Genomic DNA, 15,148 nt, shown 5'->3' with positions numbered 1-15,148 from the left:
CACCCGCTTCCCCTTTGATGCCCAATAATCCATACAGCCACGCACACAAAATTGCTTGTTTTTTGGCATGACTCTCCAATAGAAGAATATGAAACACGTCGCACATCTCAGCCGCAACGCCAAGCTGGGTTGGGGTCAAAATTACCCCACGCCCCAGGATGTCCTCCAAGCTTCTTCTGCGCAGGGAGACAGTTACGGTTGATTTTTTACTGAACGATATCTGATGGGATTTGAACTCGATGAAATCGGAAATGGAGACTCCAACAACTGTCCAGAATCGATTCGGCGACGCGTGTGCCAGCGCTGACGGAATCACGTTCAAGGCGGGGGTGAATACGGGTACAATCAACATAAAAGGTGGGTGTCTTCTCTCCTCAGCCGAAAAACTCATTTCCGTACTGATCGTTGTCAAATTTTCAGAGAGGCCCAGAAATATCCCTTTCCCGAAAGCGGCCTACGATGCCACGTTTGATGCTGCGAAAAAGGAGCATGTGGCAAGTTGTCTACCTGGCACGCGTGTCGAGGTTCTGAAAGAAATACAAAAATGGATGGATGGTGACAATCCCAAAAAGCTATATTGGCTGAATGGAATGGCGGGTACCGGGAAGTCGACCACCGCCCTGACACTTACAAGAATATACAAGCGCTTGACTGTGACAAATGATTGTCCTAAGAAAAGTGTTCGTCTGGGAGCGAGCTTTTTCTTCTCAAGGGTGGTGGTGATCTTGCTTCCGCTAGCAGATTCGCTTCGACGATTGCCATTCAACTCTGTGAGGTCTCAGCCGAGATGCGAGGGCTTATTGAGAAGGTGGTTGATGATAACCCTCGCCTCGACAGCTTGAATGTACAGGAACAGTGGGATAAGCTGATCATTCAACCAATATCCGAGTTTTACCAACATGCTCTGACAGGCTCGATTGGTCTCCTGCTTGTGATTGATGCGTTAGACGAATGCAATAATACCGAGGATGTCAACGTCCTGATTCGATGTCTTGAGAGGGTGACCCAGATCGAGGGTGCGAATTGCCGCGTTTTTCTCACTAGCAGACCCGACCAACCCATCAAAGCCGGACTAGGTAGTAGTACTTCTGTGCCCAGGGAAAGCTTCATTCTTCACAATATCGAAAAATCAATTTTGTATGAAGACCTAGGGCTCTATTACAGAGACCAGTTTACCCGTATGAGAGCGACAATGTCTTTTCAAGAGGACGTCATTTCCGACAGCCTGATAGCCAGTCTCGTTGAGAGATCACATGGACTATTCATCCATGCAGCCACAGTCTGCCGATTTGTGCGCGACGGGCGATACCTTGCAGTTGAACGGCTGAAACGTTTCACAGAATCGGAGAAAGCCAACAGCGCAGATCAAGAACTGGATAAGATGTATTCAACGGTCCTTGAATACTCTTTCGTCTTTCGTCTCTGTGACAGATGGCCTTTCTCTGGAGGAGACAAGAAAAATCCACGAACTGTTTCAGCGTATCATTGGAGCAATAATTACGATATCTGACGCCATGAGCTCAGAGAACCTGGCCCTGCTTCTTGGAGAGAAAAGGGAGAGGATAGACACGACATTGGGTTATCTCCATTCAGTCATCGATGTGCCAGAAAGCAAACAGGAACTGATCCGAATCCTGCACCCATCATTCCGCGAACTTTTGCTAGATAACAAACGTTGTACCAACAAATCGTACTCCATTCTTGGGGAGGAAATCCACGGCTATCTTCTGAACCGTTGTTTTGACTTTTTGATCTCCCAGCTGCGGCGAAACCCGCTTCATATCTCACAGCCAGGTGCGAAGGCGCGGGACGCATCAATCGACAGAATCAACACGTGGATTTCAATACCTCTTCAATATTCCTCAAAATACTGGTGGAATCACTTTGAAAATAGCAGTGACAAGTGGCGAGCAAACGTCCCCCTATTGGAGCTTTTGCAAGACAAGTATCTTTACTGGCTCGAATGTCTCGCATGGCTCGGTCAGCTCGGTCATGCAGTTGAAGTGATGTTGAATCTGGATAATATACCACTAAGCCATTTCTATAATGTGTTTCAAATCGGGAGCTGATGAATTATAGCTAGGAAAGCTACCGCAGGGGAAGTCAACCACGTTGATATCGTCCAAGCATTGGAAACAGAAGACTGAGTCACTTCTCCGGTCATCTATTTCTGACGGATTGTATTTTCTCTTGAGCAGTAGAATTATGATAGAAGGAGCACCTTTGCAGCTCTATGTTTCGGTCTTGCTATTCACCCCAATGCTAAGCGATGTGAGAATTACGAACTACAAAGAGGTACCCAAGTGGATTCTAAACAAACCTTCCACCCGCGAGAAATGGGGCGAGTCAGATGATATCTTATCAATTCACCATTCGTCCCGAGTTCGCTCAATTGCTGTCTCTTCGGACATTACTCTGATTGCCACAGCGTGCGATGACCGTATGGTACACATATGGGATGCAACGAACGGAACAGAGAGGTTAGCACTTCAGGGCAATACCATGAGCTGGGCAAGTGTATCATTCTCACCAGATGGGTGTATTGTTGCGTCTCTCGTCAACAATACTGTGTCGATGTGGAACATTCGAGGAGTCCTTGGCCGAATACCACACCCAGACTTCCAATTCCACCTCCAAAATTCAGTTTCTCTAACCAAACCGAGTACCTACCCAATGTGTGCCTTTTATCCAGATGGAATACTATTCGCAGCAGGCTCATATCCCCATGACATTTGGGTTTGGGATATGAGGTTCAAATCCGCTGTCAAGTTCCACCTCCAAGCTGAACACAGCACCGAGATCGGTGGGCTATGCTTTTCACCAGATGGGTCCCTATTGATATCTGTCTCTCAAATTACACTCGCACATCCCAAACCAAATTTCAATATCTGGGATACATGTACTGGGACTGAGATTGGAAGTGAAGCTAAAATTCCTGGATCGAGTTCGGCGAGGCTCTTGTGCGGGACAAAGCACATTACGATTTCGTCTCCAACATCAAAAGAGAAAATGGGTCTGGTTCTTTGTGATATCCGTACGGGCGCAGATTTCAGAAGTTTCCCGCTTGGGTTCTTCTTTCCCGACGATGCACTGTTTAGGCCTCAAGATGGCAAGCTTTTACTCGCAAAATGCTCGCCCAATCAGATTTGGATGTGGCCACCTGACGAATTCAGAAAAACGTTCTTGTTCACGAGCGGTAATCATCCCATCGAAAGCTTTGTGTTTTCTCCAAATGGAAGATTTATCATCGCGGTCAAAGCCCCCAACGAACTAGTAATATGGAATATTGAAGATGTTGGACGTGAATCACCTAAACTGGTGGAGATGTATCGACGCATTCGCAACATGGGTACCCGTTGGGGAGAAAGAATCAGAGAGATTTTTAATAGTGACTTAACTGTAATCTTTCAAGGACACTTTATTAGATCCCCGAATGGAAAGCTACTCACAACCTGGAAAGATAATTCCATCGCCGCGGTCTGGGATACAAATACCGGAAAGGAGAAATGTCGCTTCGAAACACCCATTAGTCTCACGTATCCCATATTCTCTTCGGATGGCAACGTCTTAGCGGTGCTGGTGGATACAGGGATTCACTTTTGGCACACAGAAACCGGGCAGAAAGGACAAATACTGAGGACAAATGACGAGCAAACACTTGGGACTGGATGCTTTCAAGTATCTGCCAAGGGTGAGAAATTCATTTATATTCCGCAAGATACATGGTCTCAACCTTTCTGTGAATGTCAGATCTGGGATATTCATAACCACGGCAGAGTTTCCAACTCCACAGTACAGATCACCTCCTGTGAAAAGCCTGGAGTTGCGCTGTCACCAAATGCGCAGTTTTACGCTATATGGTGTGAAGAATCAACTTTCATCGAGATCAGATCATTCTCGAGCATTTCACTCCAACGCAGGACCTTCAAACAGTATGGAACTATGATCACTTGATAGTCGAACCAGAATGCTTTTAGTTGAAGCGTCGTCCGTTTTCGGAAATCTTTGTAAAATTTTGAGCCGGATTAGTATGGCTTGAAGGCGGGGGCGCCTCCACCTATCCCGAGCCTTCGGTGTTCCATCAATTATACTATTCGTCAACAGATGTAGTCAGATTCTGCAAATAAGACTTAAGGCTAGCTTGGTCATTTTGGGCTAATTAACATGATTCGCTGACCGGCCAAGTCATTAGAATCGAGGTCAACGTAATTTTATATATTCCACTAATGTTCTGATGGGGGTCTTTGGTTCTGCTTACTTTTAAGGTTAAATTCCTGGGTGATAGAGCGCGATCGCTTCACATGTGACAAAAGGTTAGGTACGGTTGGCTGAGTTCTAGAATGCTAGACAGGAACTTTAATGTACCAAGTTTCGCCCCTTTAATTTAGTCCTGTTGGCAATCACCCTCGCGAAGTCCACATCCAGCGATCAAAGCTATCATAGGTTCGGGGAAGTCTTAAATGGGACAATAAATCGCTGAAATTAATGCGGTTTTTTTCTTTTCTCGCTTAATGAGACGTGGAATAACTCGGCTTTAGGGACGGTGAGTGGACAACATAGACATAGGTCTAGACAATATAGTTGCGAGTGGCTGCCGCTGGGGTGGTTAGTCATCGCAAAAGCCATAACTCTCGATCAGGTCTGGGCTGTAAATTCGTTCTGTTTGCAGTAAAAGCTTGACAACCGAGTTCACTGTATAAAATTTGGAACCAAGAATCCCACAACGCTAAAAATCAGTCTGTGACGGGCCAACCATGGTGGCGAAGGCTCGGCTTTTCTAGCTGCCTAATCACTTTGGATCCAGCAAAATTATAATAACGAATATTGATTCGGTGATGACGTGTTCAGGAGCAAGAAAGGTTGAGTACTAGTGCTATTATCAATCATTACATACGAAGCCTTTACACGTTTATGTTACTTGAATGGTAATCTTGCAGGAGGGATGAAACTTTTTGGTACTCATTCCAACACCCTTTCCCATCGGTAATTAGATTTAATTTGAGTATAGCTGAAATGTGTCCGAAACATGCAACCTGAAAGAACTGACTCGTGGAAAATAGCCGCAAAGTCAGTGGAAAATTACTGACTCAGCTTCAACCGAAATACAATATTTTGCGTTCCAACTCCCGTGACGTTTGGAGCCAAGGAGATATCTCGAAGAGGCTCGTGACGAGATATAGGTACGTCACCCCCAGCATGATTGATGTTTTCCATTTGCCACGCACATGGTCAATTACATGAGCTACTAAGTACAGTGGAGGAATCGATCTATATAAGGCCGCTTAAATCGAGAATGAGAATAGATACTGCCAATGTGACAACCTATTGAGTGCATCTGCAGTATTTTCATCGATAATGCAGAAGTCAAAGACGACGAAAACCAAATTGCCAGCGGTATTGAAGCAGGCTGCTCCGATGATAGGATTTACTGGTGTCTCTAGCAGTCGGGATCCTGAGGAGTTTGAATTGGCCAAAACAGAAGGAACACCTGAAGCCCGTAATATGTGAGTCATTATTTTCAGTCATTAAAGTTGCTATCCTCACTCTCTATAGTGAAGGGAGGATCGCAGCACTACCCCCAGAAAATCACATTTGTACGTGCTCACAAGCCCTACTGCCGGTATTGCAGCAAATATCTAGGCAGATAGCGGCAGCGAATACGAGGTCGGACGCCTTCTACCGAAATATTGGGACGGTAGCTGTTCTTGGTTCGTCAATTTCATTCGCACTCATCGTCACACAAATCGCAGATCCGAAGACCATTTCTCAACATGGCAAATTTGATCTGTCCACAACACGAATACTGCTGGCAATTAGCTGGGTGCTTTTTATGGTGGTACTTAACTTCTCATTCTCGTTTGGGCAAACAATGCCTGGTTACTCAAGAGGAGTCCAAACATTTTGGTCTAAAATAGTATACCTTGTGGAGCTCGCAGCAGTGATATTCCTCTCGCTGGTGGTGGCAGCATATGTCGAGGTAGTGGGCTATGTCGCGGTGGGGTTGGCTTCCACCATTGCAATATGTGTGGTGCTAGAAGCCTGTACCTAGCATCCGCTCGTCCATCTCATGGAGTGCGACCGGTTAGCAGAAGGTAGGAATCACGTTTGCCACATTGCGGGTTGATCAAATCAAAACTTGGCCAATCTGGCGGGATTAGATCAAAATCGTTCTAAAACCCATGAGGGTCTTGCAAACCGTGGATGTCCTGTTGATATTTCTCCGAAACAGACAAAATGAGAGACGGGTTTTACCTTCGTGCGTAGGGATTGGTGTTACAAGTCACGTGTTTGTCATGTTGATGCCAGCTGCAGCAAGCATCCTACTTGTATTTAGATCGTCCTCTCGCACACTCTCCTTCTTTCCTTCCCCATTTTTGCTTCGTTGAATGCTATCATGTCGATGTAATATCTTCGTGCCTGAACTGTAACAGGGGGTAACCTTAGGAGGTTTTCCAATGGGAATAGTCCTTGACATAACGATTGTAAAGAGGAGTTTTAAGAAGAGATATTTTAAGTTTCTAGTTACAGAACAAAATATAGCAGACTCTTAAGTAGAACTAAGTACTTATACTTCTAAACAGACTAGCTACAGAGTGATAGTACAAATCCTAGCAAAGATAGCCTAGCTGTAAATCCTGGCAGAGATATCCTGGCCATAATCCTAGCAGAGATAATCTGGCTGTAAATCTCCGATACTATTATTCGATCACAGAAATACTTATTGGTATTGGCCAGCAGGGGAACAGAAACTTATTACCAGTGCTATATTACTAATAATAAACTTAAATTACTGACAACTTTAATGAGTAGGGTTTCTCATAATATAAGCAGGAATATTTAATAGAATCAGTAGTAATTTCAGTACTAGCTATAATAGTATAGAGACTGCAGGAAGCTTCTGAAGAGCAGTGAAGAAACAGCGTTTTACAGCACCAGCAAGCAGGACATCAAAAATGAACGTCTCTTTTGATGTAGAGGTTCATTAAGAGATAGGCAGCTGGTCTGATCTAAGGGAATTGAGAGCTGGAATTCTATCAAATCGATCATACTCTAAACACAATAAGAACATACTTAGCCATACAAGAATTAGTTCTCACTATTATGAGGTCTCTTTTGCTACTCTTACAATAAGGTTCGTATTTTATTTAGTTGAGTGGTGTTGGATTAGCTTCCATAGCTTAGGGTATAGACACTCTATACATCTTTCTATACTAACTACTGAATTACAGCAATTACTAATCTAACCAGTAAGAAACAACAGACAGCTAATTGTCCTTCCCGGACGGAAGGGGGATAGAGAAGCGGGCGGTTAAGCGACCGTCTAAAATCACCGATGGAAAGGCGATCGTTTCTGGCGCAAGAAGCTGTCATTTTCGGCGTCTATTTCAAAGGTCCCTATATTCTAGTTGTAATTCTGTAATATATAGATTCATGGGTCCTTGGCGGGGCGTTGGTAACCCATGGATACCTAAAAAAGAATATGGCGAGGTCTAGCCCCCACAATTGCCGAGGGTGCACTGGCGAGACTCACTTTGTCAGGTCCTCATTTTGTTGATACAACGCTTCTCAGGGGTCAGAAAACAATCAAGTAAAGTAAAATTTCTTGATATCCATCTAAATAACAGACTATATCTATTGCCAACAGGGGGGGTCGATGTTACTCGATAAAATCCATTTTCTCAGCTGCATAGTGAATAAAACACGGGTTTTGATCTATAGACCAGAAAGGATCCGAGATCCATATGCGGTTGGCCTTGACAGATCACCCCAGTCTTGACGTTGCGATATTACTAAGGGACGCCGCAGAGAGCACGGATCAGGGTTGAAATTAGACCTCGGGCTAGCAAGTCGGCTGTATCGTTTATTTGAGGTTCACGACGCCATCGAATAGCGTAAAGGGAAAATACTGGAAAATCGGGTCTTTTAGAGGAATGTGGGTACAAAGCGTGGCAAAACGTTCCAAGGAGGGGGCGAGGTTAATTTCCCCGCTCGGGATGAGCGCGTCTTGGAAACGGAAAGGTCTCACTCACCTCAAGGTTCAGATCACGAGCTTAATAGCTCGGAGCTTGAGAGCAGAACATTTAGTGGGAGATAAGGATTGTGTGACTGCCATTCTAATGTGCATTGATTAGGCTGATCGGACCCTGTCTTGGTTCCTGGCTCCGAACTCGTGCATGGTGGCTTGTTGACAAGTCGTACGCCACTCAGCGCTCTAGTCACACTAATTTCCACGATCAAACTGCTTGCTGTAACCGAGAAACTATTCGTGAGAGCCCCTAAAGAAGTCGTGATCTTCACTTATTTTGTCCTAGCGAAAGCCCGGGTTAGTACGGGATATGTTGGGGTCGATCTCAGCAGACGCCTTTGAACACAAGAAAAGTCTGACATATTAAATCGAGGATCCGTCGCGAGTAGATCAAGCAAGTATATTAACATAGCAAGGGAATGAAAGCGACCGAGGTCCTCATATGCGAACTGCTCGAGCAAAATGCTTATGAAAGAGGAGATCTGTGGACGAGGCTTAGGGGTCAACCAACAGGAGGGCTTGAGGATCACAAGATGGCGAGGAACAAGGGAGATACCGAGGCGCTACAGGGATTGCGTGGCTTTGGCCGCCCGGTCGTGCAGGCGGTGCCCAAAATCCAGCTTTCTCGTTGCTCGCTGAGGTATTGCGACCGATGGAGGATCAATGCGATACGACGAATCCGCATTGCTGCTCCACTTTCCCCGCATGTTGATTGCAGATCGTATTCTTCCCCACGGGGCTCTATATCGTCCGGCCAATGATGCAATATGTAATAGTTGCTGCAGGGGAGCAGCAGCTCGCTTCCACACGCGCATTTATGTACTCCTTCCCGTCGCCAGATTGAGTTGGAGACTTTTGTTCCGTTAATTTCCTGTCAAAATGTCTCCCACTGAAGGAAAACACATCCTGGGCGCAAACCGGGGGCCATTGCTCACCCCTGGCGACGACAGCTCTCAGGGGCTTGAGAAGGTCGAGTCGTCTGGAGGCCTTTCATTACACAGAACTCCGACGCGAACGGAGAAGTTGCGTCGACACTGGAAGCGATTTTGGTTGATTTATTGTGTTGGCAATGTTATTTTTCTCGCGATTCTCCTTCCTGTCTTGTGAGTTACTTCTTGAGGTACAAATTTCGCGATATTCAACTCTGACTCCTAATCAGCTTCCTCGTCGCGATTCCTGCGATCGCGCAATTGGTCGTCAACAAATCCGACATTGTACTTGTCAATGCGGTCGTGAATGACCCACAGCCAAATTCGACCATGCTGACTTTGGAAACCAAGGTGGATTTGAAAATCGCGCTCGCTGCGCGCATCGAAGCTGTTACTCTCCACCTCTTCCAACGAGAGTACGGCGTTGATGAGGCGTATGCAGACATCCATCTCCCGGGACAGACTATCAAGGGTAACCACACTCTGGGTATCGACGATGTCTACACTCCGCTCTTGAACCAAAAGGCCTGGAGGGAATTTGTTCGACAAGTCGTCTTCCAAGAGTCGGTTTCCCTCGCTCTGGATGGCTGGACAAACGCCTACCTAGGAGTCCTCAAGTCGCACGTTCATCTCGATAAGAATGTGGTTACACCAGGTACGGACTAGCTGTTTTGCTTGTTTTGCCTTTTCTGCCCAGCCCCTTGCGCCTTGCTCCTTACCCCTGCTTTGCGTGACCCAATAATCGTCACATATTGGTAAATTATGATTGCAGCTAGTACTAACCAGAATCAATAGGGTTGAATCAGTTCGATGGATTTTCGATCTCCGACGCGACTCTCCTACTGCCGGCCGAAGACGACGGCACGAACCTCATCGGCAACGTTACCCTTCCAAACCCGACCGTTATCAGCTTAGAGGTCGGCACACTCGTCTTGGATGTCAAGACCGCTAACGTTACGATCGGAAACGTGACAATCGACGATGTTATCCTTAAACCGGGCGACAATGTCTTCCCAATGAAGGGCATCCTCGATATCCGAACAATCTTCAAAAATCTCGGGGACGTCCTGAAAGCCCAGGCTAGCGCTCTGAAGAACGGATCATTGGCTATAGACTCAATTGCCAAGTCTGTCGAATGGAAGGGCACACCTGTCGATTACTACGCCGATATCCTGAAGACTCTTACCTTGTCGACCGAGATACCCCTTGGCGACACTATAAAGAATACACTCAAGAATCTGCTCCATGGCAAGAATCTGACAAGTGCGCTGTCAGGTCTCTTGGGTGATAGCAACAGTTCGCTTTCATCCAGGTCCTTGGGCGATAAGGAGCGTCGTGGCCCGGTTGACCTGGCGCCCTTCCTGAAGGAAAATCGCCATGTGCAAGACTTCTTCAGCGATATTGACGTGGATCAGCGGGATACATTTATTAATGCGGTAGCTGCAGCCTACCCCAATCTCTAACTATAATTAATGAATTTATGTTTTTATGTTTACATGCTCGCTTCATTCCACGTAAATATGTACAACTACTTGCAAACCAAGTCGCTCGCGCGTTCAATTCCGGTCGCATGATCTGAGATTGTGCGAAGGACCCACAACGCGAAACATTTTGATTTGCTGAAGCGTGTAGACTCGGCAGACTAACTACAATAAGAGGTGAGATGAGGTTTAGGACTACCTAATTGGTAGATACGTGGACTAACCCCCCCCCCAAAATTAATTTCAAGGCTTTGATGCTATCTCTAAGATACCTACCGTAGTGGGGTAAATCGAAGTATAAAGAAGGCCAGTCTCTCCTCTATTTGTCTACCTGCACTTCTTCAACATATCCAATCTCAATATCTCGTTTTCAAAATTTCCAGAATGGCAAGCGAACTATCACATCTAACTTCTTCTCTGACGTCCGCTCTGTCGAACCTTCCAGCTACAGAGAAGATCCCCGATGGCGAGCGCATGCAAATTCTGGGGATCGTCAATAAATTGCAAGAAGCACTGGAGCCCCCTCAGCTGCCCCTCCAACGATTCTGTTTTTCGGTACGCCTCTACAGATTGACAAAATATATATATCGCGTCTCGTTAAACCTTTGAATAAAATCACTGACATGGTCATTACCAGCACTATGGCATTGCTGTTATTCGCATAGCGCAGGGGATGGGGATATTTGACGCGTTCATCGAGTCTCAAGGACAAGAAATGCCATTAGAAGAGCTATCGTCTAAAGCAAAAGGAGACGATAGGCTGCTGAGTAAACAATGCCGCTCAGATACTGCACGAGAAGCCTGCTAATCATATCGCAGAACGTATCATGCGTTTCCTGTCCACGCAAAATATCTTCAAGCAAACAACGAGTGGGACATATAAACCTCTCCCGCTGGCAATGGTATTGGGGACTGGGTCGCCACCCGGCGACATGATCAAGCACTTGTGGGAATTTCTAGTTATCCTTATGGCGCGCAAAAAGCTGACAAGGACTAAAGCCACACCAACCTGCAAGTAACTGCAAAGCTTTTCGATTATTTTGAAATAAATGACTACAAGAGCCCGGACGACTCAAAGCATGCTCCCTTTCAACTTGCCTACAACACCGATAGCCATTACTTTGAATGGCTGAGCCAAAATCCAGACAAACAACAGGTATTTAACTCTGTCATGACTCAAAGCCAGCAATATCGTGGCGCAGACTGGTTCGAAATCTATCCAGTAGAGGAAAGACTGCGAGCATCTCCGGATCACGTTTTACTGGTTGATATTGGTGGCGGCGTTGGCCATGATATTACTGCTTTTCAGAAACGATTTCCAACCCTCCCAGGGAGGCTTATCCTTCAGGACCTTCCTCAGGTCATTGATACCATCAAGGAGCCTCTTCCTGAAGGCATTGCAGCAATTGGTCACAACATGTTCGAGAAACAACCTATCGGTGGTGCATTGGCATACTATATGAGAACCGTTTTACATGACTTCCCAGACAATCAAGCCCTTGATGCCCTTGCACGCATCCGGGATGCCATGACGAAGGAGTCTATTTTGTTAATTCATGAGCACACAATGCCCGACAGTCCAGATGTTCCTCCGATCGCGGCGACCCTCGATATACACATGATGGAAATGTTTGCCTCACTGGAGCGAACCGAGAAGGAATGGGTTGCTCTTTTGACAACGGCTGGCCTCAGGGTGGTAAAGATCTGGAATGAGGATTCATTTGGACAGTCTACTGCCCTTTTTGAAGCTAGGCTGAACTGAGTCTAAGATTATTATTGAAATATGCGTGAGATTGTATTAATTATCGTCCAGCCAGATTGTCCACATAGATATTGCGGATAATTAAATCAATTTTGTGATTTCAAATTTCAACTGATGACATTCCCCCCGAAGCACATAGTGTCCGCGAATGAATGACCATTTTTTTGCCTGCTCAGTTGAGTTCAACATGTCGAACAAAAATTTGGACAGCTCCTCTTCTGTTTCAGCATCTATAATAGAGCTATCTGGCTGGCCAGGGATCCGCAAGTCTGCCTTCAAATTATTTAAAGCCATGGAGGTAATGACATTGGAGTTAACTATCCCCTCACAGTGCGGCCAGCTTTGCACTGTGCGGATTGCTTCTAAGCGAATGGCATAATCCGGGCATTGCGAGGCTATCACCCACAAAGTTGGGAGAACACCATAATCCAATGTAAATGTTGGTCGGTCGGGAAACTTGGCCATGAAATCCTGAACAGCTAAGAGCAGGGCTCTGTATTCTGGCGTCAAGCTTTCAGGTACTGGTCCTTTAATGAGACAAGTCTTCAGACTGAGAATCTGGCCAAGGCTCTGAACCTGAAGCACATCAATACACCCCTGGTCACGGCGACTGAGGCTGCTATAGAATTCAAAATAGAATATACTGAAACGTTTTTGAAATTCATAGTTGAGGAGCAGAATATATTGCTGCTTTTGGAAAAGTTCGTCGTATTCAGCTGCAACTTCGGCGGCGGAGGACGGCCAGCACCGGGCAAGAAAGGGGATGCCTATATTGAGCAGACTGGTAACACTTCGTTTCACATCTGCTACATTCCCCATTTTTGAAAAGACATCCAAAATCTGCAAGTCATCATTGATCTTCTTGTTGGTGAATAGGAACGGGGTGCCTGGCCCAAAATGCGAGGATTCAATATCGAGTCTTTCAAATACCCGAATCAACGAGTCGTCGAGACAAAGCTTTCGATGATGCTCTTGTGTCTCGTTGATGATATGAAGCCCGCTATGCAAATGCTGGAAGGCATTTTGATATCGTCCGAGTAACAATTCCGACATGACAAAAAGGAGGCAGCATACTAGCATAACTTCCCGAAACTGAGGGTCGTTTGATGTCTGGCGTTTCGAAAGGTAGGAATATGCTCGCGAGGCCTGTTGAATTGCGAAGCGATGACGGGCTCGCCGGAGATTTTCACCAGATAAGCGCATTTTATTTGCGGCTGAGTCCTCATGCACAGCGCCAAGCATATTGGCGGCATGGTACACAGCGGGATCAGCATGGCTGATCTGCAAGATAATTCTACTCCAGAGAGGAGATTCGAAGAGCGCCCCTAGACCGGGGATAGAGCAACGTTGAAAGTATGAAAAACATCGTCGCTCGTCTGTGGTGGTTGTCCACGGCAAGTGGGGTAAGGCATTAGGGATGAACGTGAGGCTCTGCCTCTTGGTAGGCAAGCGATGCAGATCATAGCCATCGCATTTGCGGCCGGTGGACTGGCAGTTGTTGCATACTCCAGGGGCTTCGTCGCACTTGACGTGTCGCACGCTGTATACCTCACCAGTCAATATGGCATTTGTTGAATGAAGCAAGCCAGATATTGGATTGTGAGGGGGTTGAATAACCTACCGACATGTTCGGCACCCATTGCGGGACCGCTTACTGCACTTCCTGCGTCGATTTGGACGCTGTATCATGGATGGGCTACTGTAGGAAGGAGAAAGAAGCAAAGAAGGAGAGGTCGAAAAGACTTTCTGCACAGCCAGCTTGGCATGGATGCGCTGGAAACTTAAGCTTCAGCTCTGAATAAAAGAAGCTGAGACCAAATATTGCTTAGCAAATATTGGGGGCCAAAATGTGGAGCTGAAAGGCCCCCCGCAAAAACACCTCGACAGGACCCCACGGTTCTCTGCGATAGCCGATGATTTTATTGCGATCCATGGATATCACATTATGTCAACAATAGATTCCTAGGTCTTTTCTTAGGGGTGCCTCGCCTGCATAGAGGTTTCGTCGATCACATCTGTGACGGGGCATTAGAAAATCAGGGGCGAACAAAATCTGCAACTGGGAATGGGAATGATGTTTTCACAAAAATTCCCTACATAATCGGGAAGGGGGGTCTAAAACTTGTGATAGTAATAGAGGTTACCATGACGAAATTAAATGCTTTCTCGGCTGGGGTGTTTGAATCGCGGCGATAAAGAACCTCGGGGCTAACGCAAAAGGCATTGTATCTCTGTTCAATTCGCATTGTACAGCCTGTCTTCCGAGAAATTGAGTTGTACACATAGACACGGAATTTAGATAAGCCACTAATGTCTTGCAGATCTGTGGCAAGGCGTTTTCGCCCCCATCCGGTCTATCTCATTTTTCTTCCGCATTGGGAATTCTCGGCCCTCGCTGAATGAAATAAAAAAGGGCCTATAAAGACGCACAGTAGTATTACTGTGAGGCAGGTCTGATATCCGGAATCTTATAAATCACCAGTAAGTGTACTCGGTTACGTACTGGGGGGAGATTTGAAAGCCGAATTGCTATTCTAATGACATATACATTGAAATAATACTACCCTAGGTCACAAAGTTTTTGCTTGAAATAAATTACTCCTAGCCCGAGCCGGGTCTCGCTATGGATCACCGTAAATCATCTTCTACGAGAGGTTATGCTTCATCCATCTTTAGAATTGCCTTGAATACGCAGAGGCTTCGTCGATCGCAACTGTGATAGTGCATTGGACTACTCGGGATGGATAAACCTTGGAAATTTACGATTGAGACCGCGAATTAGGTTCTTTCTTAACACTGAATCCGTATCATTCTAGCTAGAGATACGAACGTAGGAGAATACTTGGAGACAAGAAGGCATAAGTAATGAGATGCAGTAATGAGGAGCTAAGAAACGAAGCTATGTAGACATGCTACCCCACACGAACTCGCCATCCTGCCATTTCGTCCA

General features: G+C 46.0%; 5 protein-coding genes across 5 annotated transcripts; 4 read left to right on the top strand and 1 right to left on the bottom strand.

The window, feature by feature from the left end:
* Window positions 1-251: 251 nt before the first annotated feature.
* Window positions 252-3,954, top strand: N7509_013164 (WD40 repeat domain-containing protein; the record flags this gene model as incomplete). The annotated part of the gene is made up of 5 exons (XM_056637801.1): window positions 252-597; window positions 675-1,291; window positions 1,341-1,980; window positions 2,084-3,349; window positions 3,413-3,954. 5 exons carry the CDS (start codon window positions 252-254, stop codon window positions 3,952-3,954), a joined length of 3,411 nt encoding a protein of 1,136 aa, XP_056481308.1.
* A 1,401-nt stretch (window positions 3,955-5,355) lies between these two features.
* Window positions 5,356-5,640, top strand: N7509_013163 (uncharacterized protein; the record flags this gene model as incomplete). Its single annotated transcript, XM_056637800.1, has 2 exons — window positions 5,356-5,504; window positions 5,610-5,640. 2 exons carry the CDS (start codon window positions 5,356-5,358, stop codon window positions 5,638-5,640), a joined length of 180 nt encoding a protein of 59 aa, XP_056481307.1.
* A 3,265-nt stretch (window positions 5,641-8,905) lies between these two features.
* N7509_013162 (DUF3712 domain-containing protein) lies at window positions 8,906-10,418 on the top strand (the record flags this gene model as incomplete). Its single annotated transcript, XM_056637799.1, has 3 exons — window positions 8,906-9,129; window positions 9,186-9,610; window positions 9,751-10,418. The coding sequence occupies 3 exons, from the start codon at window positions 8,906-8,908 to the stop codon at window positions 10,416-10,418; spliced, it is 1,317 nt and encodes a 438-aa protein (XP_056481306.1).
* Window positions 10,419-10,820: 402 nt separating this feature from the next.
* Window positions 10,821-12,198, top strand: N7509_013161 (uncharacterized protein; the record flags this gene model as incomplete). The annotated part of the gene is made up of 4 exons (XM_056637798.1): window positions 10,821-10,991; window positions 11,074-11,203; window positions 11,256-11,382; window positions 11,436-12,198. 4 exons carry the CDS (start codon window positions 10,821-10,823, stop codon window positions 12,196-12,198), a joined length of 1,191 nt encoding a protein of 396 aa, XP_056481305.1.
* Window positions 12,199-12,279: 81 nt separating this feature from the next.
* N7509_013160 (Zn(II)2Cys6 transcription factor) lies at window positions 12,280-13,838 on the bottom strand (the record flags this gene model as incomplete). The annotated part of the gene is made up of 2 exons (XM_056637797.1): window positions 12,280-13,738; window positions 13,816-13,838. The coding sequence occupies 2 exons, from the start codon at window positions 13,836-13,838 to the stop codon at window positions 12,280-12,282; spliced, it is 1,482 nt and encodes a 493-aa protein (XP_056481304.1).
* Between the last annotated feature and the right edge of the window lie 1,310 nt (window positions 13,839-15,148).

This window comes from Penicillium cosmopolitanum (genome assembly GCF_028827165.1).
Source record: "Penicillium cosmopolitanum strain IBT 29677 chromosome Unknown utg000012l:1.0-3308103.0:1.0-3310761.0, whole genome shotgun sequence".
NCBI lineage: Eukaryota > Fungi > Ascomycota > Eurotiomycetes > Eurotiales > Aspergillaceae > Penicillium > Penicillium cosmopolitanum.
This window is presented reverse-complemented; position numbering and strand designations above follow the sequence as displayed.